Source organism: Sceloporus occidentalis, unplaced genomic scaffold (genome assembly GCF_023333645.1).
Source record: "Sceloporus occidentalis isolate IW3139 unplaced genomic scaffold, rSceOcc1.0.p SCAF_301, whole genome shotgun sequence".
Lineage (NCBI taxonomy): Eukaryota > Metazoa > Chordata > Lepidosauria > Squamata > Phrynosomatidae > Sceloporus > Sceloporus occidentalis.
In genome coordinates, this window is record NW_028317281.1 from 162500 (window position 1) to 188471 (window position 25972).

Below are 25972 nucleotides of genomic sequence, written 5' to 3' on the forward strand. Positions count from 1 at the left end.
CTACAATAACCAATAATAAAGATATCTGTGAGAATCAACTACAGAGGAGTGATGCCTTTGTCCGTAAACTGAGATCTGTGTTCAGAATTTTTTACATTCATGCTTACTGCAATTACTGGCAGAATAATGGAACATCTTAGGAGGGCAACATAAAATTAGACTTGTGCATTCATATTTGGACGAACATGAAAATGAACACGAAGGGTGGGTTTTCATTGCGTTTTCATAACGGACATATGAACATGGCGGCGACAAAACGTATATGAAGACGAAGACACACAACACGAACTTTGTGTTCGTTTTCTAATCTCCCTGGTCCCTTCCCCATCTAGCCTACCTTATCTACACAGCATCACAGGGGTTAACAGGAGTGAAAATTCATAGGTTCACCATCAGGAGTTAAAGGGCCGTGCGAGTGAGTCTATCGGTCACCTGCAGGGGCCTCCTCGGGCATCAACCAATTGGTTGATAACAGGAGCAGAAATCTGTAGGTTTGACGTCAGGAATTAAACTTGGAGCGAGGAGACAGGCCAAGTTCCCTGTCAGGAGTTAATGGGCCGTGCTGGCGACTCTATTGGTTACCTGCAGGGGCCTCCTCTGGCAGAGAAGGCCCATGCAGGGGACCAATAGGCTTACTTGCACGGCCCTTTAAGTCCTGACAGCGCAACTTGGCGTGGGGAGACCATGGTCTCTCCGCTCCAAGAGTTAAAGGGTCGTACGAGCGACTCTATTTGTTGTCCATAAAGACCTTTAACTCTTGGAGCCAAGTTGCGGCATCAGGATTTTAAAGTCTGTACGAGCTACTCTATTGGTCACCGACAGGGGGCTCATCTGCCATCAACCAAGGGCAGAGGAGCTCCCTGCCAGCGACCAATAGAGTCGCTCGTACAGACCTTAAACTCTTGGAGCAGGGAGACCAATGGTCTCACCAGGCCAAGTTCCACGTCAGGAGTTAAAGGGCCATGTGATCGACTCTTTTGGTCGCCTGCAGGGGCCCTGCCAGCGACTAATAGAGTCGTTCTTATGGCATTTAACTCCTGACGGCGAACTTACGGATTTCCACTTCCGTTAACCCCTGCGATGCTGCGTAGATAATGGGAGTGGAAATACGTAGGTTCGCCGTCAGGAGTTTAAGACCTTTAACTTTTGCAGGCGGGAGACACGCCAAGTTCCCCTTCAGTTAAAGTTAAAGGTTCGTGCAAGCGACTCTATTGGTCGCCTGCAGGGGCCTCCTCTGGCATCAACCAATTGGTTGATGCCAGAGGAGGCCCCTGCAGGCTACCAATAGGCTAACTCGCACAGCCATTTAACTCCTGACGCCGCAACTTGGCCTGGGGAGACCATGGTCCGAACCAAACACAGGAACGGGTGAATATTCGTGGAATATGAAGACTTTTTCCCCCACGAAAACGAACACGAAGAGTTGGCTGGCTCCCAAGTCTAGTTTAAATAAACTTCCTAATTCAGGCAACGCCTTTTACTTTTCCCTTAGTTACCAAATGAACCAGTTAACCAAATGTAATTGCTAAATGGGTTCATTTTAGACACACACGCAGATTACTGCCAGCCCTGTTTAATCTATCAATTATATATTATTTATTGCTTTATATAGCGCCATTAAATTCTGCAGCGATGTACAATGGGTAGACAGGACATAACAAATAGCATGTAATCTAGAGGGAGTTAGGGTTTATTACACAATTGGTAAAAATGCCATTGTTAGGGATGGACCAGACACACTAGTATAATTATTGCAGGAGGGGGGCTATGAATGGTGAGCTAAAGGAATATGGGAGGATGTTAATGTGCAATGTTGTAAGCGTCCTTAAAGAAGTGGGATTTTTTGAAGGACCGAAGGATGGATAGGACGGGGAATGGCATTCCAGAGGATAGAGGAAGATCTTGATAATTACAAAGCCATAGGACTCAAAGAGGTGTCAACTGGGATGTTGAAGTCCCCAAGGATGACAGAAGGAACATCAGAGGAGAGGATTACAGGACCCGTCTTGCAAAGTAAATTAGGCTAAAGGGTCTCAAAAAGCAGCACATGATGAGAAATTCAAGAAGAGATAAGAAATAAAGTCATTGACATTTATCAATCTGAAAAGGGTGACAAAGCCATTTTCAAGACCCTAGCATTCCAGTGAACCATGGTTAGAGCCATAATCTACAAATGGAAAGAACTTGGAACAGTGGTGAACCTTTCCAGGAGGGGATGACCTACCAAAATTCCTCCAAGAGCACATCAATGACTCACCTGGGAGGTCAAAAAAGAAGCCAGGCATGTTTTATGTAAAGAGCTGCATGCCTCACTTGCCTAAGGTCAGTCCTATTGGCCTCTGAGAAGATGGGAGGTCTGGTGGAGGTGTTACGATTTTTAGGGATTTTTGCATTCTGTTAGATAAATTGGATGAAATGCGAGGTTCAGTTTCATAGGTAAGGTCTGCAAAGAAGGCAACTCAATTGCAGTCTCTGCTAGGTAAACTTGCATTCACCTGTAGGGTAATGGCAATGGGCAGGGTGTTTAGTAGTTTATTGGCCATGGTGACTTCAGGTGTGAGGTACCCTTACCACTATATCTGTTTGGATTTGGACCATGAATCAGATTTGGGTGGAATTTTTGGAGCAAAATAATGGTAAGTCATTGTTGTTGCATGATGCAGTTTCTAAGAGCGGAACTGGATTGATGTATTCTGTTGTATCTGGTATGGAGTATTATATTAAAGATCATGTTTTAGTGATGAAAAAACATGGGTTACCAAAACACAACATTTTTGGAGTTATTTTCGATTGTCATAGCAGTTGAGGTCTGGGAGTGCAAGTTATAAGGCAGACATGTCCTCCTTGTGCGATTATATGAGTATAGTCGATGCAATCAATAATAATACTGCTTCCTCTTTGCCAGTTTTGTGTGGGAGCAGGGTGTGTATGTGCCAGGGTGTCGGTTGTGCCGTTGCTCTTTCTCTCAGACAGTTGGAGTGGTTTCAAGCAATAGCACCGGAGGCAGATATGGAAGGAGGGGAAGTGCTGGATAGGATTTGACAACTGGTCACAGTTAAGTGTGGGTTGATCTTACACTTGTGCATTCGTATTCGGGCGAACATGAAAACAAACACGAAGGGTGTGTTTTCGTTGTTCAGCCCAAATACAGAAGAAACTAACATGGTGGCCACAAAACGTACATGAAGAATCTTTGTGTTTGTCTTTGTTAGTATCCCCTAACTAATCTCCCTGGTCCCTTCCCCTTCTAGCCTACCTTGTCTACACAGCATGACAGGGGTTAATGGGAGCGGGAATCCGTAGGATCTTGCAAGGAATCAATTGGTTGATGCTAGAGAAGGCCCCTGCCAGCGACCAATAGAATCACTCTTATGGACTTTTAAAATCCTTGCGCCGATAAAAATGCCGCCAGGAGTTAAAGGTCTGTACGAGCTACTCTATTGGTTGTTCTTACAGACCTTTAACTCCTGGAGCAAGTCCATACGAGCGACTCGATTGGTCACCGGCAGGGGGCTCGTCTGACATCAACTAATGAAGAGCTGCTGCACTTCGTTGGTTGATGGTAGAGGAGGCTCCTGGCTCGAAAGCTGCTGCTGGTACGTTAACCCGGTAAGAACCTCGCACCGAACACAGGAACAGGCGAATGGTTCAGGAACATCAGTATCATCACAATTTGGCGTATTTTATGTTGCATTTTATTGCCTCAAGAATGTTTTTTTTGCACCACAGGCAGTCAAGGATTGTTGAAAGGGTTTCAATAATAAATAAACTGAAAATGAGACAGAAGGGAATACGTTTTAGGGGGTTTTGTATTATGATGAGATCTGCTGGTGCAGAATTGACCAGAATTGTTTTTATTTCAATTGTTACAGGTGTCTCCATATAATTTATGCGGCTTCTTGGCCATTCTTTTGTTTATTGGGCCACTTGACCACTCACAGCTCATCCACAAGGCTGGCTAGGATTGTATATTTACCAACAGCATTCTGTATCTAAGGTCAGATGTTTTAGGGGTCTGCTTTGTCAGCAGGTCTTCAAGGACCTTGAAGACAGCCGTCCATTGTTCTGTCCTTGATAGGCTCACATCCTATTAATACATATCGGGGGAAATGATCTGGAGGGTCGTCAAGCTGGCCTGGCACTGGGAGCAAAGGACAGCTACACTTGGTCTGGTGCATTGGTTTTGTTAAGTGAGGGCTATTTTTTATGGTTAGGTCTGTCATTTGGGGGTGGGGGACTAACCCCACCTAGTCGTGGCCCTTGAGCCAAATGAAGGGGAACTGTTCTTACTCACCATGTTGGTAAGAATGCTGTCAGTGGTATTTGGCAGAATAGCCATGATGAGTCGTTTACTTGTGTTTTAAATTTAGATTTGTTGCAGGTTTACTATAAGTAGTGCGACCAATTCAAAATCCTTTCGTCTGTGTCTTTGCTTCGGCAAAGGGCTTGGTGGAAATATTATGAACCATATGTACTGTGCATAACCTGACCAGTGTAGAGAGGCATTTCTGTTATTTAGAGGAGCAAAGGTGGGGGCAAGTTTGGACAGGTAGGGGATGGAGCTTTAGGACAGGTTATTTAAGCTATTTATTTAAGTGTTGTGAGGGTCTTGACTCTCTTTTTTTCCATCAGCAAGCAGTTGAATAGGTCTTATGAATTTTTTCTATTCACATTTTTGCATTTCAGTGGGTAAGGAGCAGGCGCTGGGGAAGACAGCCTCTGTGTTTCTAAAGGTGAGGGCATAGACACATTGCTTACTGATAAACCTTCTCCTCACCCCTCTCAACTTTCCAGTTTATTCTGTGTTGTTAAAAAAGCAAGAACCAATCTTTGATATCTTGATATTATTTTAATCTATATTTGTCACAGGTTTACAATAAACCAATTCAATCTCCATCCCTCGGTCAATGTGTCTTTATTTCAATAAAAGGGTTGGTGCAAAATTGGCGCGGAATGGCTGCATGATAAGTGTCCAAATGCAGTATGCAGTATTTTGAAATGTGGCTAAATAGTTACAAATGTGAAAAAAAATTTACAATTTCAGGTTCGGAAATGGTAGTGGGCGCATTCTGAATTTTGCCCTGTAGTTTCCATAAATCCAAAGAAAACCTATGCATGTGGGTTATTTATATAATCTAGACGTCTGGCTGGATTTCTTTCTTTTTGGATGCTATAACGCATAACCTGTGCAAAAAAATCACAAGCAACACAAAAGTGAAAAAAGCACAGGAAACCATTCTTATGGTTAATTTTGGCAGTGATTGCCTGAAAAGTAAATGCTCCTAGTGAAATGGGTCTTCTTTCCAAAAATTATATACTTTTATAGCTTTTTGTATGATATTCTTGTTATAGACCCAGCATAGTAAATACAAAAAACAGGTTTGAAACAGCAATGTACACCTTCTAATATTTGCCCCTATAATTGTCAGAAATGTATGGAAATTCTACACAAATGAGGTATTTTTTAGTGAATCCTTACTTTGGAAAATCTAGTTTTTTTAAATATGGAATACACATGTTTTACAAAGAACGGACCGTGACAATAGTTTGTGCGGTTATATTGTCGATGAAAAAAGGTAATCATGTCTGAATTAGCATATAGTAAATATGGCTCCTCATTAGGGTATGAAACCCCACATTCTTCTGCCAATGTTTGTCTATGGAGATGACATGCTGCCAAGTTAAAATCTATTTAGTTAATAGTGGCAAAAATAATAATTTCTTACCTGTCAACAAGAAATGACACACAGGTGTATGGTGGCACTTTCCTTTCCGTACATTGTGTTGCATAATATATTCTGGAAGGCTCTATTACATGGTCATTTGAATAAAGAAAAAGATAAGAAAAAAATGAAAAATTAGGGTACTCATTCACAGAAAGGACAGCAGATATGTGGAACACCCCTCCAACTAAAGGGGTGTATGGGATAGACATGAGCTAGGTTTTCACAGTAGGACAAAAATAGGAGGACTTGAGAGGCCACGTGATTCGTATCTATGCTTTTAAAATACAATAAAACTGGAAATGATCCATACAGGTTTTATAAAATGTCTCTAGAGACCTTGTTATGATACAATAATTGAAATCTATGCAACAAATTAATTTATGGTCTATTATACTAATATTTCAAACATTCTATATTCTTAAAAAAAAATAATTATAGCCGTACACAATGGTATTAGTAAGTGTCTCATTTTGTCTTCTTTTTCTTGTTTTTGGCAGTATCACAATATTCACGATGAATACTTCACCAATGCAGTTGCCCTTTCCTTAATTTTAGTGGCCTTATTTGGACTTGTTTATCTACTAATTTTTCCACGGTAAGAAATGTTTCCACTGTGTATATTGGGATTAATTCAATGATCCAGGTGAACTTTAGTCATAATCAGGAAATATAGAACATTTTTCTGTGTGCAGATGTGCTGATTACATGCTCCTTACATGCAAATATTCACATAAGAATCCTTTCTTTTAAAGAATAAATTTTTTAAATTAACAACTCAATTTACTGAAGATTAATAATCCCCAAATATCCTTTCAAGTAGATTATTGAATAAGACAATGCCTCCTGTAATGCAATTGTTATGTGTACACCTCAATTTTAAAATACATTTTGTCTCATTCTTTTAAAAAAAAAAAAAGTTTGTCTCAAATGAATTACCGTATATTCCGGCGTATAAGACGACTGGGCGTATAAGACGACCCCCAACTTTTCCAGTTCAAATATAGAGTTTGGACTATACTCGCCGTATAAGACTACCCCTCTACCCAGCGTACAACAACCAGCCAATCACAGCAAGCGATGTACCTTACCGGTGATTGGCTGGTTGTTATACAGACATATACCGTATTGGCTCAGATATAGGCCGCCCCCGTATATAGGCTGCACCCTAAAAGTTTGGTGCCTTTTTAAAGAAAAAGTTTTTTTCTTTAAAAAAGCACCAAAAAAACATGCTGCCACTCTGTCTCCCCCCCCCAAGATATGCTGCCACTGTTCCCCCCCGAGATATGCTGCCACTGTCCCCCCCCGAGATATGCTGCCACTGCCCTCCCCACCCCAAAACATGCTGCCACTGTCCTCCTCCTCCTCCCCGAGATATGCTACCACTGTCGTCCCCCCCCCCGAAATTTGCTGCCACTCTGCACTCAACGGATGTGCCGGCACCGGAAGTTGTATACGCGTATTGCGTAGATGTCCCCCGCCGGCCCCGCAAGACACCCGGGAGTCTGGTCTGGTAAGTCTTGGGGGCAGAAGTAAAATGCATTGTGCAGACGGTCACTGGCTGCGGCGATGCGGGTAAACAACCTCCGCAGTCGGTGACCGTCCGCACGATGCGCTTAGACAACCTCCCGTGCCGGCACCCCCCCCCCGTGGAAAGTGCTGGCAGGGAAGGTTGTCTCGGCGTATCGGAGAGTAGGATGCAGGTCCCCTGCACCGCTGCGGGGGATCTGTATCCTAACCCCGCTGCATGTCCCGGGCGTCGGGCGCTAGACCCCGAATATAGGCCGTATACGTAAAGACTTAAAGTGGGGGAAAAAAGTGCGGCCTATATTCGAGCCAATACAGTACATACACTGCCCTTACACACACACACACACACATATATATATATATATATCTACACATACTAACATACGCCTGTCAATACATACACATTTATACACTGCCCTCACCACACACCCCTGCCTTTACACACACACGTATATACATATATATATATATATACAGACACACACACATGTATATACCGTATATATATACACACATGTATGTATGTATGTATGTATGTATATATATATATATATATACATATATATATACACACCAGCTTACAAACACACTGACCATCTCACACCAACATACATACACTGCACTCACACCCCTTACCTTTCTCATCTTCTATCTTCTTTCTTCCATCCAGTCGTGGGAGCACGAGGTCTGTCATGTCAGACCTCTGTTTGATTGATGCCGAGCGCCGGGACATGACGTCATCACTGCGCTCGGCATCAATAGCAGGGAGCAGGGAAGCCGAGGTCTGAAGTGCCAGACCTCGAGCTCCCTAATCTCGGGCTAGTTAGAGGGATGTCGTGATCTCCCCAACCAGCCCTGCTGATCAGGGCTAGTTGTGGAGATCACGATCTTGCACCTACCTCGGCGTGGCCCTGAAGACCGGCCCAGGGGAGGCGGCTTCTCCACTCGCCCCTCCCCTAGAGGTTCGTGGCTTCGTGGGACTCTCCGGCTGGGTAAGTATTCGGTACTCAGTTAGTACCCGGCGTATAAGACGACCCCCGACTTTTAAGAAGATTTTCTGGGGTTAAAAAGTCGTCTTCTACGCCGGAATATACGGGTAGTCTTTTCAAAAAATAAGTAAACGTTCTATATTCACTAAAGCTAGATAAATCAAACCAAGTTTCATTAAAATATAATTAGACATGATTTTCATTATTATATAAAAATCAACATCAGATCTATGGCTCAGTGATTAGGAGCTCTTTCAGTGTTTTTTAGTTTTAAAGCATTGCACTTTTCAACATGTTAAGAGCTGTATGTTTATTAATACATGGAATAATGTAATCTGGACACCTAAACACACCAAATCTATATCATACTGTCTCCCACAACACATTAGAATCTATCAGCCTTTAGACTGTTGTAACACCACCCAGTCCTGTTAATGTAATGTTTCTATTGATATATGCCTGCCATTGTATTAATAATGTATGTTATTGTATTTTGTCACTGTTATAATGTATTAATTTAAACCTGTTGGCAGTTGTGTCACACACCCAGTAATTGTCTCCTGTACCCCTACGAGTCTTCCTGGTGCCTATTTGACCACATACATTCACCTATTCAAATAGTAGACATCTTTTTCATTGGTCCTCCTGTCTCACCTGTCCAGGTTTAAATCTGTTGGCCACTTTGAAGTAACACTCATCTGTCACGTTTGACCCCTGATTGTCCATGGATAACAACAAATATACATATTCACGTACTGCATGTTTACCCAGAGTCACCTTTGTCAGCTGTCCTTAAAAACCCTTTGTTTTCCACCAACAAAGAGTCACCCATTCTTTTACGTCCTGATTTGTGTTAATATATTGTTTGCAAGACTTTTCCCCAGAGGAGCACATTTAACACTAACTGTAGCCAGCTAATACTATGAAGAAGGCATCAGCAATGCCAGAAACCTCCTGGTGTTCCCCTGATACCTGTTGAAAGGTCAATGGATAAAGTGAACTCTTTAGCATGAGCAGCACCAGATGTGCTACAAACCATCTCTGCTATATATTCTCACATTCATTACAGCAAAACATTTTAATTCACCTGACATTATGTCACATTGATTAAATATTATCTAGATGCTGAAAGCAAAACTTGTGGACACTCCCTATTGTTTGCAGCTCTTGATTTGTGCAATGTATAAACTAAAATGGCCTTAGAGCAGTCAGAGATACCTGACAGACACCATAATTGAACAATTCCAGGAAATTGAGCCAAAATTTAGTAGAAAAAATGTGAGAGAATTAAACAGTATAAATTAAACAGTAGAGAATATTAATTGTTAAAAAAAATGAATGTAAAAATGTAATGTAAATACTCATAAGGCCGGTACAGTTGGAGTCTTAAATACACTAGAATATCATTGAAATTCACAAATACCCTGAAAATCACAACTCATTAGTCAACATGCTAGGCTGCAAAATTATCTCTGGTACCTGATTTTTCAATAGAAACATATCCCAGTGAGTTTACTTTTATTAGCTGAAAAATGAATTGTGACACGAACATGCTATTCCATGTATGCAAACTGATCCTATATCAAATCAGTAGTATTACAATGGGTTCTTATCCTAAATCAACTCTTGCAAGGGTTAGTGGCAAGTGTGCCATGCATCTGAAGATGTTGATGTGATGGTTATAATTTGCTTATTTGCTAAAAGAGGAGAGGGATATTAAAAACGTTATTGGTATATATATATATATATAATAACAGTTATGATGGGCATTGCTAAACACTAATCTACAAACACCAGACAAGCTAGAGGGCTTGTTTTTTCCCTCAGAAATCTCATGGTGCTGCCACAACCACAAGAGATTCTGGGTAGGCACATGCAAACAAGGTCAACAATGATCACCCTTTGCCTCTATATCCACTTTATAAATGGATCCCTTGAAAGTAAATGTACAAGACAGCCTTTAGACAAAACTCGAGAAAGAGGTGCAGTAGCCAGATCACCACTCATGGACAGCTGTTTCGTCCTTAATGGGAATCGTCAGCATGAGGTTGTGATACTCGCTTAATACTTGAGGGTTGGGGAGCACAAGCAATACCAATTACAAAAATTATTGTGGGTAAAGGTGATGGAAAACCCTTCCACTTAAAATTAAGGGACTAGTAGAAGCATTGCTAAACACTAATCTACACCAAACACCAGACACCAGAAGGCTTGTTATTTTCCCCTCTCTCATGGTGCTGCCACACCAACAAGGGATTCTGGGTAGGTGATCATTGTTGACCTTGTTTGCATGTAATGGAGAGAAAAAAGGGAGACAGGGAGAAAAGAGAAATGAGACACAAACAAGAAAATGATAATGGAAAGGCAGTGCGAGAAGAGAAAAAGAAAAGAGAGATATCAGAAAGAGATAGAGAGAGAAATAGAGATGGCAAGAGAAGAAAGAGAATGAGAGAGACAGGAAAGAGCAGAAGGTGAAGAGAGGGAAATGAAAGTAAGAGGGAGAGAAGAATGAGAACACAAAAGAATGGTGAGACAGAGGGATAGGGGCTAGACAGAGAAAGGAGAGAGAAAATAAAGAGAGGAAGAAAGAAAAATCATATACATCATATCATATAAATATATATACATATAAAAAAATAAAAAGATTCTTCAGGCCTTCATAGAAAGAATAAATATTTTATTTCAATGAGTAAAAGTCAATCTTTCAACTACAAAATGGAGCCTTCCTCAGGACATATTATAGAAGTTCCATCCAAGTAAAGATCTAATTAATACTAGAACATCCAATGTGCTTGAACCCCCCCCAAACACACCCCTAATATTACATATACATAATTAATACGTCACACTTATAATTCGTAATACCTCTACAAAGAGGTATAATGGTTAATGACTATTAGTAATCAACATTTAACATTGTCAATTTGAGGGTGATCTATCCAGTGATGTTAACCCTTTTATGTTATTTGATATACCAAAATGTCACAATCACAGTATCTGCCCCCAATGGTATGTAACTAAACTTCAAAGGGTAAATGAAATAAGTAGACTTGCAACAATATCATGTTAACTAACGCAGTGTGGTTCAAGAAACTGAAACACTTTCTTTGAGACCAAATGGCCATTTAGTATTAAGGCTTTTTTTATCCAAAATGTTTCTCTCTATGTAAGAGCAAGTGTGTTCTGTCACCTCCAATTCTCAGGGGAGGTACATTTCCTATCCCCAAAAATTGCAATATCTACTTTTATCATGTTGCTACATGTAACACAGCCTGGGCATTTGACACAGCCAGGTTTGCCTTTAAATAGCTGAGGTAAATAGCATTTCACTGGATCTGCTGTAGATAGAAGACCTTTTGAGATTTTGTCCTCTTTGAAGTTAATCATAAGAGGATTAGAAAAATAAGGTGATAATGTTTTGCCAGAGGCTAATATCTTTCAATATCGAATAGTATCTCTAATATGTTTAGAGCCAGTTGTGCATTGTATTGCACAATTAATGCCATCAGACATCCTTGTAGAACCTGGGTAACCCTGTAAAAGAAAATGTTGCAATTGATTATTCTGTATTCTCCCAATTGGTGATACACCTCTTGGCTATATTGACTGTAGTGCATAACCACTATGCCCCTACCTTTGTCTGCAGGATAAATAATGATGGTTGGATCAGCCATTAGAATTTTAAAGAATTTTGTGACATTTAATATTTTTACTGCCACTTTCTCCACCTCCGAACCCAATATATGACCATTAAAAACGTTAATGGCATTACTCATAACTTGTGGGTCAAATGTACTTTTAAACCGAAAATTTGTATGAGGAGTCTGCAATTAAGTTTATAGATATCCACATCCCAACTAAATTGATTATGATCTACTGTAGGTGCAAAAGTTAATCTCTTTGCTAATAGCGACAGTTCATTAGGGTGCTAGAAAATAGATTAAAAACAGGAATTACTTCCTCGGCGGGTGCCTGACACACTTACTCTGTGGGCATTGTCGATATTGCCCTCATGGCTTTAAGTCTGCTCTAAAAACAACTTTCACTCTGAAGAGTGCCCATCACACTCTCCTTTTGTCCAGCGATATCAGTGTTGGAGCCCAAATCAGCTGAACTCACATTGATTACTATTGCGCAGAATCCACTTTTCATCATCAACTTTTTGCATTTATTTTGTTGTGGGTGTGTCACGAACTGGGTCCATAGAGATGACTGTAATGACCCAGAGCGCCCAAAGATGGAGTTATTGCGCAGTAGCAGAGTAGGACAGGGCCTGGTGCAGGGCGATGATGAGCACCTAGGGTTGTGCAGCCACATACCAGCACCCTGACATAGCAGTGGATGTTGTCCAGAACAAAACAAAGTGATATCCTGCAGGCACCCTGGAGCAGGCATGAGACATAGCACTAGAATCATGTGCAGGGTGCTGCAGACTGGGAGTATGGAAGCTAAGCAGAGTAACAGGAGAAACATAGCAAGCAAGGGGGACAGGGCAAGCAAGGGACAGGGAGACCAAGCAAGAAACACAACCAGACAATATATACATGGTACAGGACACAACAAAGGACAAGGAACAAGGCAAGGAACACAGGGGATGGAGTAAGGAGCCGAGATCCTCAGACGCTTCTCTTTTAAGCAAGGATAGGAAATCTTAATGGGACATGGGGAGAGGAGAGAGGAACCGAGATCCTGAGATGATTCAGGGAATAGAGGGCAAAGGCATATAAGAGACAGACAAACATGAATACAGACTAACAGGGACCCAAGCCAAACAAATGCAAAGGCCCAGTCTGAAGGGCAGAGCAGGTATATAAGGGCAGGGCTAAATTCAGGTAACGTGGTTTAGCTGTCCCATGTAATTAGAAAGGAGTGCTCTGAGAGGGAAGGGTGGCCACTAGTGGCTGCAGGTAGACATCAGAATGAATAATTATCGCATGGTCCCTGACAGGATAAGTTGGTCGAGTTAGGATGAGCTGTAGAAGTTGTTGGTCATTCAGATGACAGGATGAGAGTATTATGAGGAAAGGCTGTATGCTTCTCGAATGCAGTGGGTTGGAAGTTGGAAGAGGTAATAATGGTACAAGAAGTCTGGAGAGGAACCAACTCAGTCTTGGACATGTTGAGCTTCAGGTAATGCAACACCATCCATGATGGAATTACAGAAAGACAGTCGGTGAGGCGAATTAAAAGAGAGGGTGAAAGGTCAGGAGAAGAGATATAGTTTAGGTGGTAGTGGAAGCCAAATGAAGATATGAGTTGTGCAAGTGACGCGTTATAGATTGAGAAGAGGAGAGACCCAAGAACAGAGCCCCGAGGAACACCAACACAAAGAAGTAGGGAAAGGACAAAGTTCCAATGAAGGAGATACTAAAGGTATGATCAGAGTGGTAGGATTTGAATGGTATTGGTAAGAGCTGTGTCATAGATGCCATGAGCATAAAGTTTTTGTAGAAGGAGAGAATGGTCAACTTTGTCAAAGGCTGCAGAGGGGTCCAAGAGTATACGTAGTGAGAAATTGCCTTTTGTTTTAGCAGTGAGGAGTTCATTAGTAATTTTACTTTGCAGTCTCAGTGGAATGAGGTGCACGTCTCTACACAGATTACAGAGGGTCAAGCAGAGAGTTTGTGGAGAGAAATTTAGTTAGTTGATAGTTCCAGCAGTTTGGATGCCAAGGGGAGAAGGGGAAATTGATGGTAGTTTTATGGGGATGTGGGATCAAGGGAAGGTTTCTTTAGGATGAGACATTAATTTGTTTAAGTTAACTCATTTTTTTGAACCATGAGATAGTGGATTGTGACTAGACCTGGGGTAGGCACCAAGTCTCTCACACACTGCAGTGGGAGGCATGTATCGATCCTTCTGCCTCCATTTACAGTCTTTACAAAAGCTATTCATCTCAATGCTGACAGATCCAAAGACTCTGTCACAACCAGGAATGGACACAAACCAAACTCTAATAAACAAACGAAATAAACAAACTATAATGCATAACCATGAGCAAGGATAACGCTAAACCAGAATAACCACCATAAAGTGAGAAATAATAAACTTACAAATATAAAGAAAAATAGGATAGAAATTGGAGTCAAAGGTTTAACTAAAAAAAAAAATACAAAAACATATAGTGCAAACTGATGGAAGATTGTTGTTAAAAAATAAATAAAGGGGACACTCAGACCAGTACTTCACGGGATGTTGACGTAGTGACGCACGTACGTACGTTGGGGGTGTATCTAGGGCTACCTACCTCTTATGGACTGCATAGTGTGCTACAATATATGCCGTGATTGCTTGGCATGAATATTACTTAATTTAATATGCCAACTAAAAACGATAAGCCTGAGAAATTGGACAGAATGGACAAAGGGGAAAAGAATCAGGAATATTAAGTCTAAAAAACGCAATCAATTATCACTTTCTATTCCCCTCGTAGCCAATTAAGCCTCTCTGACCCACCTGATAAATCTCTGCTTGATCACTGTTCTGGTCAAATGGATTTCACCCAACCATCTTATATATCTCATAAAGATTTATCAGCAGCTTTAGATGCACTATATTCGAAAATTAAATCTGATTTGGAAAATAATATGAGAGAGTATAAAGAAGAGATACTTACTCTAAAGTTAACAATGCTTTCTCACACTCAAGAGATTTCTACACTTCAATCAATAATCAGGGATTTAAAAACACAAAACGATAATCTAAATATAGAGATCAAAAAAATGGATCATAAATTAGCAGATTTTGGGGGGGCATGGCTAGCATTCAATCGAGATGCACGTGTAACTGCTGATCTCCGAGGCTTTCCTACATTTTCGCTGATTTACGGGTATCTACTCCGACCATGGGCAAGCACTCGAGGACCTAAACCTAAACCTACAGGGGTCAAGGACAAACATTCTGGCACCTCCGTCCGGTCTTTTTTTCAAAGTTTCTCCGAATCGGAGCAAAGAGGCCTACCTGGCAAGATGGCGTAGTCCCCTCCAAGTCCACGCAGCACCCGCTCTGGCTCCCCATCTGTGGCCGAGTCAGAAACTCTGCCGCTCTCACAAGTGGATCCGGCTTGGCGGGAGGCAATGAAAGACCTGCCTACCAAGGCAGAGATGTCCTCCACGTGACATAGTTTGCTGCCTTCATGAATACCGCACGAAGGAATTAACTCTACAAAAATGCAGATCGAAAGTATCTATTCTCCATGAGGGACATACCATCTCCATTTTTCAAGATCTCTCCCCTATTACGTTAAAGAGTAGGAGGATGCTGTGCCCACTCACCATGATGTTAAGGGAGGCTTCAATCCCATATCAGTGGGGATTCCCCTTCTCCTTGATTGCAAGAAAAGGCACACAAGCAGTGATTTTACGTCATCCTACAGACTTACCTGAATTTCTGCAATCCTTTGGACTTCCTCCTCTGGAGTTGCCGGAATGGTCGTCTTCAACGCACAAGTCCTCCATTTCATCGATTCCGAAAGCCGGCTGGTCGCCGTCATCGAGATGGATCAATAACACTGCTACTGAGACCGGCTGAGTACCTTTGCCTTCTTCCGTAGTTTACATCGCATCTCTGCTGCCTACAGATTTGCCCACTAACTTTTTTACACTGGGCCATACCGTGTTCTTTTCTCGACTTTTTTGTTGGTACCAATTCACACACGATTTCTGTAAATTTTTTTATTATATGCTCCTATTGATGTGGTACTTCCTTTCCATACATACATATGCTGCTCTACACCCAGTTATACATATATGCTGGTATACATTCACCCTTATGCAGATATGGCCCTTTTTATTACACACCCTCCACACACTTTTTCACCCAAGGAACCTCTGAGTGCACGTCACTCCTTCAATTAGTACATCTCCTTTTTCTTGAATTTTGTTTAAATTTTCTTTAAATTTCATGGTACCTCTTTTACTTTCTCACATGTTTTCACTACACTGCTACAGATACCCCCCAGAGCCTACCACTCAGCGTTCCTTTGGTCTCTGTCCTGTGATCTGTGCCCAGTTTTATGGTCACAATGCTCATTTGTTGATGCCATGGCATCCAGCTCTTGTTATTTTAATGAGAGTATGTTTCGTTTTTTTTGTTCTGTTTCTTGCTCCGATAGCATTGTCTACTCCTGCTGTTATCGATATTCATCTTACCTTGTCGTTGCACCCATAAGATCCTGCCAGTTGCCACCAACATGATGCTCAAGATCCTATTAAATTGATTTCCCTAAATATCAGGGGTCTCAATAAACCCGAATAGAGATCCAAACTATTTGCAGAACTTCAACGTACTAAATCCAAAATAGCTTTTATACAAGAAACACATTTTAAGGCCACTAGGGAACCCAAATTAACTAATAAACAATTTATCTCCTCTTTTACTTCTAGTAAGTCAGAAGCCAAATCACGAGGAGTGGCTATTCTTCTCCATAGACATTTGCCCTTTCTTAAATTGGAAAGCTGGCAGGACTTGGAGGGCAGATGTCTTTTTATCAAAGAGTTTTTAGGCACCCATAAAGTCACCTTGGCCAACGTGTATGCCCCTAATCGCCATCAATCTCGATACCTCACAGTGATCTTGAAAAAAATTAATGGAATTCCAAGAGGATATGACTATTTTAGGGGGTAACTTTAACATGACTTTTGATCCCACACTTGATAACCCTACTGGTACCTCTTCTGTTTCCCCATACACAGATAAACCGGGTCAAGCGGCTAATGCATTTGGCACAACTTATAGATGTTTGGAGAATGCAACACCCCACATCCAGAGACTACATGTTTTACTCTGCCTTACATGACACGTATAGACACTTTTTTCCTTACACACCACTACCTCCCTACACTCCATACTTCTTCCACTGGCCCTGGCGTCCTGAGTGATCACGCGCCGGTCTTCATGACCATCAAACTTGCTTTGTTTCCCATTAGACCCTGTGTTTAAATGAAAACATTCTCTCAGACCCCGCACTCTCCTCAGACGTTGCTGAGAATTTACATTTATACTTTACAGAAAATATAACCCGGGGATACCCTTACCCACTGTGTGGGAAGCTCATAAAGCGGTTGTTAGGGGAAAATGTATACAAATTGGTTCTCATCTCAAGAAGCTAGCGTTAGCAAATACTCTTGATTCAAATATCAAAAAGATAACGGAATTGGAGAGATTGCATAAATCTCAATGTAACCCCTCTATTTTGACACAATTAGACACCCTTCAATCCCAATTAGCCACTATCACAAATAGGCATCTTAAACGCCAATATCTTCTAACGAAACAACACTTTTACGAATACAGGGACAAATCCGGTAAACTGCTGGCCAGAGCCCTCAGAGCACAAAACGCAAATCACTTTATAGTGCAAATTCGCAATGATAGAGGCAAGCATGTATCCTCAACTCCTGATATAGCGGAATGCTTCCGCAAGTACTACCAGGGACTATACAACTTACCATCAGTGCAGGAGGCCCTTCCCAACTATATACAGGTCTTAGACGCATATTTAGACAAACATCTTCCACGCCCTTTGGGACCCGAGGAATCAGAACTTATTAACGCTCCCATTACACTTCAGGAGGTTGGAGATGCCGTAAAATCCACTCAACAAGGCAAATGCCCAGGGCCATATGGCTTACCATTGCATATCACAAGAATTTTCTCCCTATTTTGGGCCCATACCTGGTGAATATGTTTAACTCCCTGACGTCGGGTTCTCATTTCGACCCGCAGTCCAACTCGGCCCATATTTCTTTAATATTGAAACCAGACAAATCCTCTGCTATTTGTGGCAGCTACCGCCCTATTTCTTTACTCAACACAGATATTAAACTACTGGCCAAAATTCTAACCCTAAGATTGTCACCATATATTCCGCATTTTATACACAGGGATCAGGTGGGCTTTGTACCCAACAGGGAGGCTAGGGACAACACCACCAAGGTCATCAATCTTATCAATTACTCTACACATATGCACCTTTCTCTTACCCTGACCTCGCTAGATGCAGAAAAGGCCTTCGACAGGGTGGCCTGGCTTTACCTCTTTCGGGTATTGAGACTGAGACTAGGACAACACTTTTTTAGCTGGATTGGGGCTCTGTATCACAACCATATAGCAATGATCAAAGTCAATGGGCTCTTATCTCAACAGGTCACCCTGTTGAACGGCACTAGACAGGGTTGCCCACTGTCACTGCTCCTTTTGGTGCTGGGGATGGAGCCCCTGGCAAATGCTAAATCCTCCATTACGGGCATTCCTGTTGCTGGGGTTCAGCATAAATTGGCAATTTACGCAGATGATATGCTGTGTATTAATTCCAATCCGCTATAATCCCCCTCCCACATGCTTGTAGAATTGCAAACCTTTGGCAAACTCTCCAATTATAAGATAAACCTTCCTAAATCTGAATTACTATGTTGCAACAAATTCCCATTCAGAGTCTGCACCCAAGCTATATCTGTCACGATCCGGGAAGGTCTCGTCCCGAACCGCAGCGGAGCCATTCTCCCGAGTACCCGCGGATAGCGGGTACTCGCCACTTACCTTCCCCGGTGCCCAATCTTCGGTGCCCGCGTCCGGCGGGCACTCGGGGTCTGCTACTCCCCATGCCGCCCCTCCAGAATAGGGAGGAGGAGCACGCACACATACCACGCCCCCTCCCTCTCTCTATGCCTCAGTAGAGATCATGCTGCACGCACAGCTCCACGTCATCAGCTGGGGGCGGGGCTTGGAGAGGTGGCAAGTTTAAAACCTGAGCACTGACACTCATTCAGTGCTCGGTTGTTGTTCCCAGCTGAGCTGTTCCCTGCTGCATATTGAGTTTACTCCTGTTTTGGTTTGTTCCTGGCTACTCTGATATCTCCACTCCTGACCCGGCTTGTCTGATTACCCTCTCGTTGCTGACTCGGCTTGTTCCTGTTTACTCTGATTTCTCCACTCCTGACCCGGCTTGTCTGAGGATCCTCCTGTTGCTGATCCATTGCCTTACTCCTGACTACGTTACCTTCTCCATTCCTGACCCGGCTTGCTCAACTATTCTTTGGACTCTGTCCGAACCGTTCCTGTTGCTACCTTTCCTGCATACTGGATTCCTTACCTGCATTTACCAACAGAAACATTACATAACAACCGAGCCCTTATGGAATCCGCAGGTTTGGCTGAGGCTGTGGCCGCACTTACCCAGCAAATGGCCGTGTTTAATCAGTCACTGCAAGATGTTCAAGCAGGACAGCTTCAGATACGCCAGGAGATGCACCAGAGGCAAGGCAGCTCTACCGCTCAAGGCGATCCTTTCTCGGCTCCTTCTATGGCACCTGAATCCATGACTCTGCAAGGAGCATTTGCACCTGAACCTCAAATTCCTATGCCTGAACGTTTCTCCGGTGACCGTAAGAAATACACTACTTTTATGATGTCTTGCCAAATTATGTTTAATTTAAGACCACGTACTTACTCATCGGACTATATAAAGATCCATACGGTTATTGCACTATTGTCAGATGAACCTCAACTTTGGGCTCACCACCTACTTCGTAGTAATAGCTCTATTTTAGAGTCATGGGGCTCCTTCCGCCAAGCTATGGACGCTCTCTACGAGGATCCCTTCCGATCCACTTCCGCTACCAGCACCCTACGGGCACTTAAACAAGGTAAAAGACCTGTGGAGGAGTATATTGCTGAATTTCGTCGGATCTCTATGGAGACATCCTGGAACGAACCTGCACTGCATGATCAATTTCGGTTAGGATTGGCAGAGAATATTAGGGATGAACTGGCCCGCACCAATATACCCAATTCTCTGGATGAGTTTGCTAACCTAGCCATTCAAATTGACCGTAGGCTACGGGAAAGAAAGGCCGAAAGACAAACCACCTCCTTCTCAAATTGGTCGTCCATACGGCAGACAGTCAAGGTAACCCCTAAGGACAATGGGGAGGAACCAATGCAATTGGGCCTCATCAGGGGACCTCTATCAATGGCTGAGAAGGAGCGTCGCCGAAGCCTGGACTTATGCCTGTACTGCGGAGGTAAAGGTCACTACGCCAATGAATGCGGAACCAAGACACGTTCCCCTAAGGGTAAGCAGAACCCTCGGTTTATGCAAACTAACAAGAGAGCATCCTTACACTTCTCCAATCACTTATCCCTTTCAATATCTTTACAGTGGAAAGACGACCCCATCAACCTTTTTGCCATGATTGATTCTGGTGCCAGCAGTAATGTTTTGGATGCTGACCTCATACAACGCCTGGGAATGACCACCAGGGAGAAGACATCACCTATTTTTCTTCAATTGGTAGACGGAAGCCCTTTAAAGACTGGTCCTATTACTAAAGAGACTGTACCTTTATGTATGCGTATTAGTCCTACTCATATGGAGGAGATTATATTTGATGTGGTGCCTTCTCCTGTTTTTCCAGTCATATTGGGTCTACCCTGGTTAAGGACTCATAATCCTGTTATCAACTGGGAGACCGGTGCTGTACGGTTCACCTCTAATAAATGCTCACAACACAATCAACCCTCTTTGTCTCTTAATGTGGCTCATGACTTTAGTTCACTGCCTATACCTAAGATACCACCTCAATACTCAAGATTTTCTGATGTGTTTGAGAAAAAAGGAGCTAATGAACTACCTCCCCATAGGGAGTATGATTGTCCGATAGAATTGTTCTCCGGTGCTCCTATTCCTTTTGGTCGCATTTATCCAATGTCTGAACCGGAACTAGTTACGCTCAAGAACTATATCGACGAGAATCTGGCCAAGGGATTTATAAGACCCTCTACATCACCTGCCGGAGCAGGTATTTTCTTTGTTGCTAAAAAAGATGGTGGCCTTCGCCCCTGCGTGGACTATCGCGAGATCAACAATATAACCATCAAGAACCGTTACCCTTTACCTCTAATATCTGAACTTATGGAACGCGTTCGCTCTGCCTCTGTGTTTACCAAAATCGATTTACGAGGAGCCTACAACCTGGTCAGGATTAAGGAGGGACACGAGTGGAAGACTGCGTTTAGATCACGATATGGTCACTTTGAGTATTTGGTGATGCCTTTTGGATTATGTAATGCTCCTGCTACCTTCCAACATTTTATGAACGATGTATTCAGAGACATGTTGGATCAATTTGTCGTTATCTACCTGGATGATATTTTAATTTACTCAGAATCTTTACCGGCCCATCGAGAACATGTATCCAAGGTATTGATGCGTCTCAGAGAGAACCGATTATATGCCAAACTTGAGAAATGCGTTTTCGAGACTCAATCAGTGGAATTTTTAGGTTTTATTTTGTCTCCTACAAGGGTCGAGATGGATCCAAAAAAGATAACCACGCTCCTTCAATGGCCCCCTCCTACAGACAGGAGAGGAGTTCAAAGATTTGTGGGTTTCGCTAATTTCTACAGAAAGTTCATCAGAAACTTCTCTAAAGTCATTCAACCAATCACATCACTCACGTCCATCAAAAGGAGGTTCGTTTGGACTGAATCTGCACAAAGAGCATTTGAGTTTCTAAAGGAGAGATTCACTTCGGCACCCATATTGATTCTTCCGGTACCACAACGACCATATGTACTCGAGGTAGATGCGTCTGATTCTGCGATAGGAGCAATCCTCTCCCAAAGAGATGAGTCAGACAACCAACTTCACCCAGTCGGATTCTTCTCTCGTACACTTATCCCTGCGGAAAGAAACTACGGGGTAGGGGAGAGAGAGATGCTGGCTTTGAAACTGGCACTGGAGGAGTGGCGACATTTATTGGAGGGTACTCTTCATCCCATCACTGTTTACACGGATCATAAGAACATGGAGTTTTTTAAGACTGCCAGACGCCTGCAACCCAAACTTGCCAGATGGTCTTTGTTCTTCTCCCGCTTCCAGTTACACATTACATATAGACCAGGTTCCCGTAATACGAAGGCTGATTCGTTATCCCGTATGTTCGAGAGACCCACATTACCCTCCCATGACGAGAACACTGTATTACAATCAGGACATTTTCTAACGCTAACACGTTCTCTATGGGATGAACTTCGTTCTCTCTCCTCCCACCTAAATCCATCTGATTTCCCTCAACTACAGTGCCGAGGAGGGTTGTACTATCACAAAGATGCAATTTACACTCCTCCTGAAATACGTCTTACGATATTGCAACATTTTCATGATACCCCTGCAGCTGGACACGGGGGCATCACACAGACTATTGACCTAATTCAAAGAACCTTCTGGTGGCCTGATCTCAAGGAAGACGTTTTTAAGTTTATACGATCCTGCAATATATGTGCTCGTTCCAAGGGTTCTCACCATAAGCCTGCAGGTTTTTTGTGTCCTCTGCCAGTACCGGTGTGGCCATGGTCCGACATTTCCATGGATTTTATCACGGATTTACCTGAATCTAATCAACACACCACTCTTATGGTGGTCGTCGACAGATTTTCGAAGATGGCTCATTTTATTCCTGCAAGACAATTACCCACATCTGAAGAAACAGCTACCTTTTTTGTGAAAGAAATTTTTCGTCTTCATGGTCTACCTGAAAATATTGTTTCTGATCGAGGAACACAGTTCACGTCACGAGTCTGGAAGGCTTTTTGCGAGGAATTACACATACAGCGTTCTTTATCTACTTCATTTCACCCTCAGAGCAACGGACAGACAGAACGAACGAACCAAACTTTAGAACAATATCTCCGTTGCTTCACGTCTCACCAACAAGACGACTGGTATCAACTCTTACCACTGGCAGAATTTGCCTACAATAACCATATTCATTCCTCGATACAGATGTCCCCCTTCTTTTCTAACTATGGCTTCCACCCTTCCATGCTTCCTGGCTCCCCCATCTCCAGTGCAGTTCCTGCTGTAACCAATCAGATCTCGAGGATGACTAATATTTATCGGGACTTACGTACCACCCTTATCAAATCTCAACAACGTTACAAATTCCAGTCGGAATCCCTCGTTCATTTTTCAAGAATTGTCATCGGTTCTTTCGGTCCTATGTCTGGTGCTCCAGGTCTCCTAGACTATCCCACTCTCATTTAATTAGACCTAAATCAAAAGGTGGATTAGGGTTACCGGACCTAGAGAAATACTGGCAGGTGGCACATCTCCGTAGAGTTGTGGAATGGTCTATATCGGTTCCCAAACAGTGTTTGGAAACTGAGGAGGCCTTTGTGGGCTTACCACGACATTGTCTCCCTTGGTTACCCGATTTCAGGAAACACATAAACATTAAAACTTAAGTCACTATTGCTTCTACTAGGGTTTTTGGGAAAATACTGAAAGAGGGTGTTTTAACCTCAAATCCGAGCCCCCTCTATCCTATTATACCCAATCCCAATTTACCCCTTAGTATGACGATTAACCGCTCTGCACTTAAACCCTCTCTCCCATGGAAGTTGGTCCGTTTTCACTCTATGTTTATAGGTGACACTCATCTCAGCAGTGACCTTTTATGGCAAACCATCCCTTACATTTTATAGCTTCAATTCCCAAGACTCCCCCCCCTGTTTAGACCATTATCCAAATTTGAATCTCTGTGATCTACTAGCTCAGAGACTCCACACTTGCTCTCAGCCTTATATGCTCTCCTTCTGGAATCCGCTTCCACGTCAAAACCCTACTTTCTGAGCATGTGGGAGGGGATCTCTCTATTTCACCGACACCCCAGGAGTGGGACAGAGTATTGTTTGCTATCCACAGGGGCAGGGGCGGGCTGGGCCGGGTGGCAGGGGGACAATTGCCCCCCAGGCCGCCCTACATCCGGGCCGGTGGGCCTGATGGACGGACAGCAGACGAGCATTCAACGCAGTGTAGGGGGATAGCATGGCATAGGGAGGCTGTAATCACATTCCTTTCATGCCCAGATTCCAGCATGTAGTGGCTGATAGGAGTGTGATTGCTGTCAGCAACTTTGGTGTGTTGACATTTTTATTGGACAGAATAATTCAATAACAGTATATATATATATATATATATATATATATATACTTGCAAACAGCAATCACACTCCTATCATGCTAAGTCAGCCAGCACATGCTAGAACCTGAGCATGATAGGATTGTTGTTATATATATGTATATATATACATATTTATGTATATACATGTGTGTATATATATATATAAATATATATATATTGTTATTGATTTCTTTGTCTAATTTTGGTGTTACTTTTAATAAAGTATTTATTTATTTATTTTTTTATTTATTTATTTGGTTTTGGCCAAGTGAATGCTGAATTTTCAGTTTCAGTCCAGAATTTTCATTTCGGTGCATCTCTACTATATACTATGCCAGTCACTAAAGTGGTAAGCCTACACCACATCATTGTTTGGCTTAGTATATAGTGATAAGGGTTGTACTGCAGTATTGTCTGGCAGAATGTATAGGCACACATTGACGGTGGTACCGCATAATCCCTAAGTATATAATGATAACAATTATGCTGTACCCCTGTCAATGTTTGCCTAACCATAGAAACGATGCAGTTTTAAAGTGTGTGTGTGTGTGGGGGGGTGCCACATACAGGATCTGTCACAGGTGCCAAATACTCTAGGTACGCCCCTGCATCGTGCGGCAGTGAGACCCAATGGTTGTGTTCTTCGTCCCACGTCTTAAAAGGGGTGGGATGAAGAGCTGAGGCACGGCCATTGGGCGGTGCGGTGTATGCACGCCGGCCGCTTTAATTTCATTAGGCGCTGGTGCAGTGACTGCCGTACGACGGCCGCTTTCAATGTTGTTCGCAGCCACATTCGCAGCGCAATGGGCCAGTTGACTAGACTTGCCCCCCCCAGGCCTTAGGCTGCCAGCCCTCCCCTGCACAGGGGCTCCATCTCTAGCAGGATTCAGGAATGCTCATACAAGCTTTTGACAGACTTGAAGGTGGTGGAATGGATAGGTGGTATGGACTTATCTTGCAGGCCCGAGGCTGTTTTATTACACCTCAACTCTCTACAGCAACACACTTATAAGAGATCACTCACAATTCACCTTTTGTATGATGCTGAGGCAGTAATACCCAAATTTTGGCGCACTTCCACGGCTCCCCCCGATTCACATGTGGTTACAAAAAATAACTTTTATCGAACAAATGGAGGAGTTGGTATGGTCATCCAGGGGGAAGGGGATCCAACACACTAAGAGGTGGTTCAGGTGGCGCGAATTTGTCGCTTCTGTAGACTTTCGGCTTATCCTTGGCCCTCACTTGACTACTACCTCCCTCTCCACATCCTCCCAACAAGCGCCTTGACGCGACACTTCTAGGATAGGTAGGTACACCAGACGGTACTTATTTTGGGATTCTGTTCTTTATTTCGTTGCTTTTGGGTTTGTTTGTGTCTAGTTGATTTTGTTTATTTTGACTCAGTTTGACCTCGCAAGGCTCAAATCTCACCGTCCAGCTGCGCATGCTGGGCTTGTCATGCTGAGTCTCACATTGATGTACATTTTAGGGATTCATGTAACACTATCTGTTTTGACGTCTCTGTAACATCTGGATGTATCTGTTATTTGCTTTGAAAATATGAGTGTATTGAGTCATATTTTGACTCCATCTCGTCATGCAAGGCTTAACCTCACCATATGGCTGCACATGTTAATCTATGTATTCTCTCTGATTGTCGATATACTACGGGGTTTGTCCTGTGGAATCTCCCGTTCATGTACATCCTACTGTCTCATGTGCCATTGACTGTATAAACTTCTCTACAACATCTGGATTTTGTA

At 42.7% G+C, this 25972-nt stretch overlaps 1 protein-coding gene across 1 annotated transcript in view; it reads left to right on the forward strand.

Moving 5' to 3' along the window:
* LOC149275033 (adenylate cyclase type 1-like) overlaps window positions 1-25972 on the forward strand; it is a gene marked incomplete at its 5' end in the record, with an annotated part of 677365 nt that overhangs the window by 161628 nt on the left and 489765 nt on the right. The window contains one exon of the mRNA XM_089504957.1: window positions 6224-6321. Within this exon, the coding sequence (XP_089361083.1) occupies window positions 6224-6321 (98 nt within the window). The remainder of the gene's footprint in view (window positions 1-6223; window positions 6322-25972) is intronic.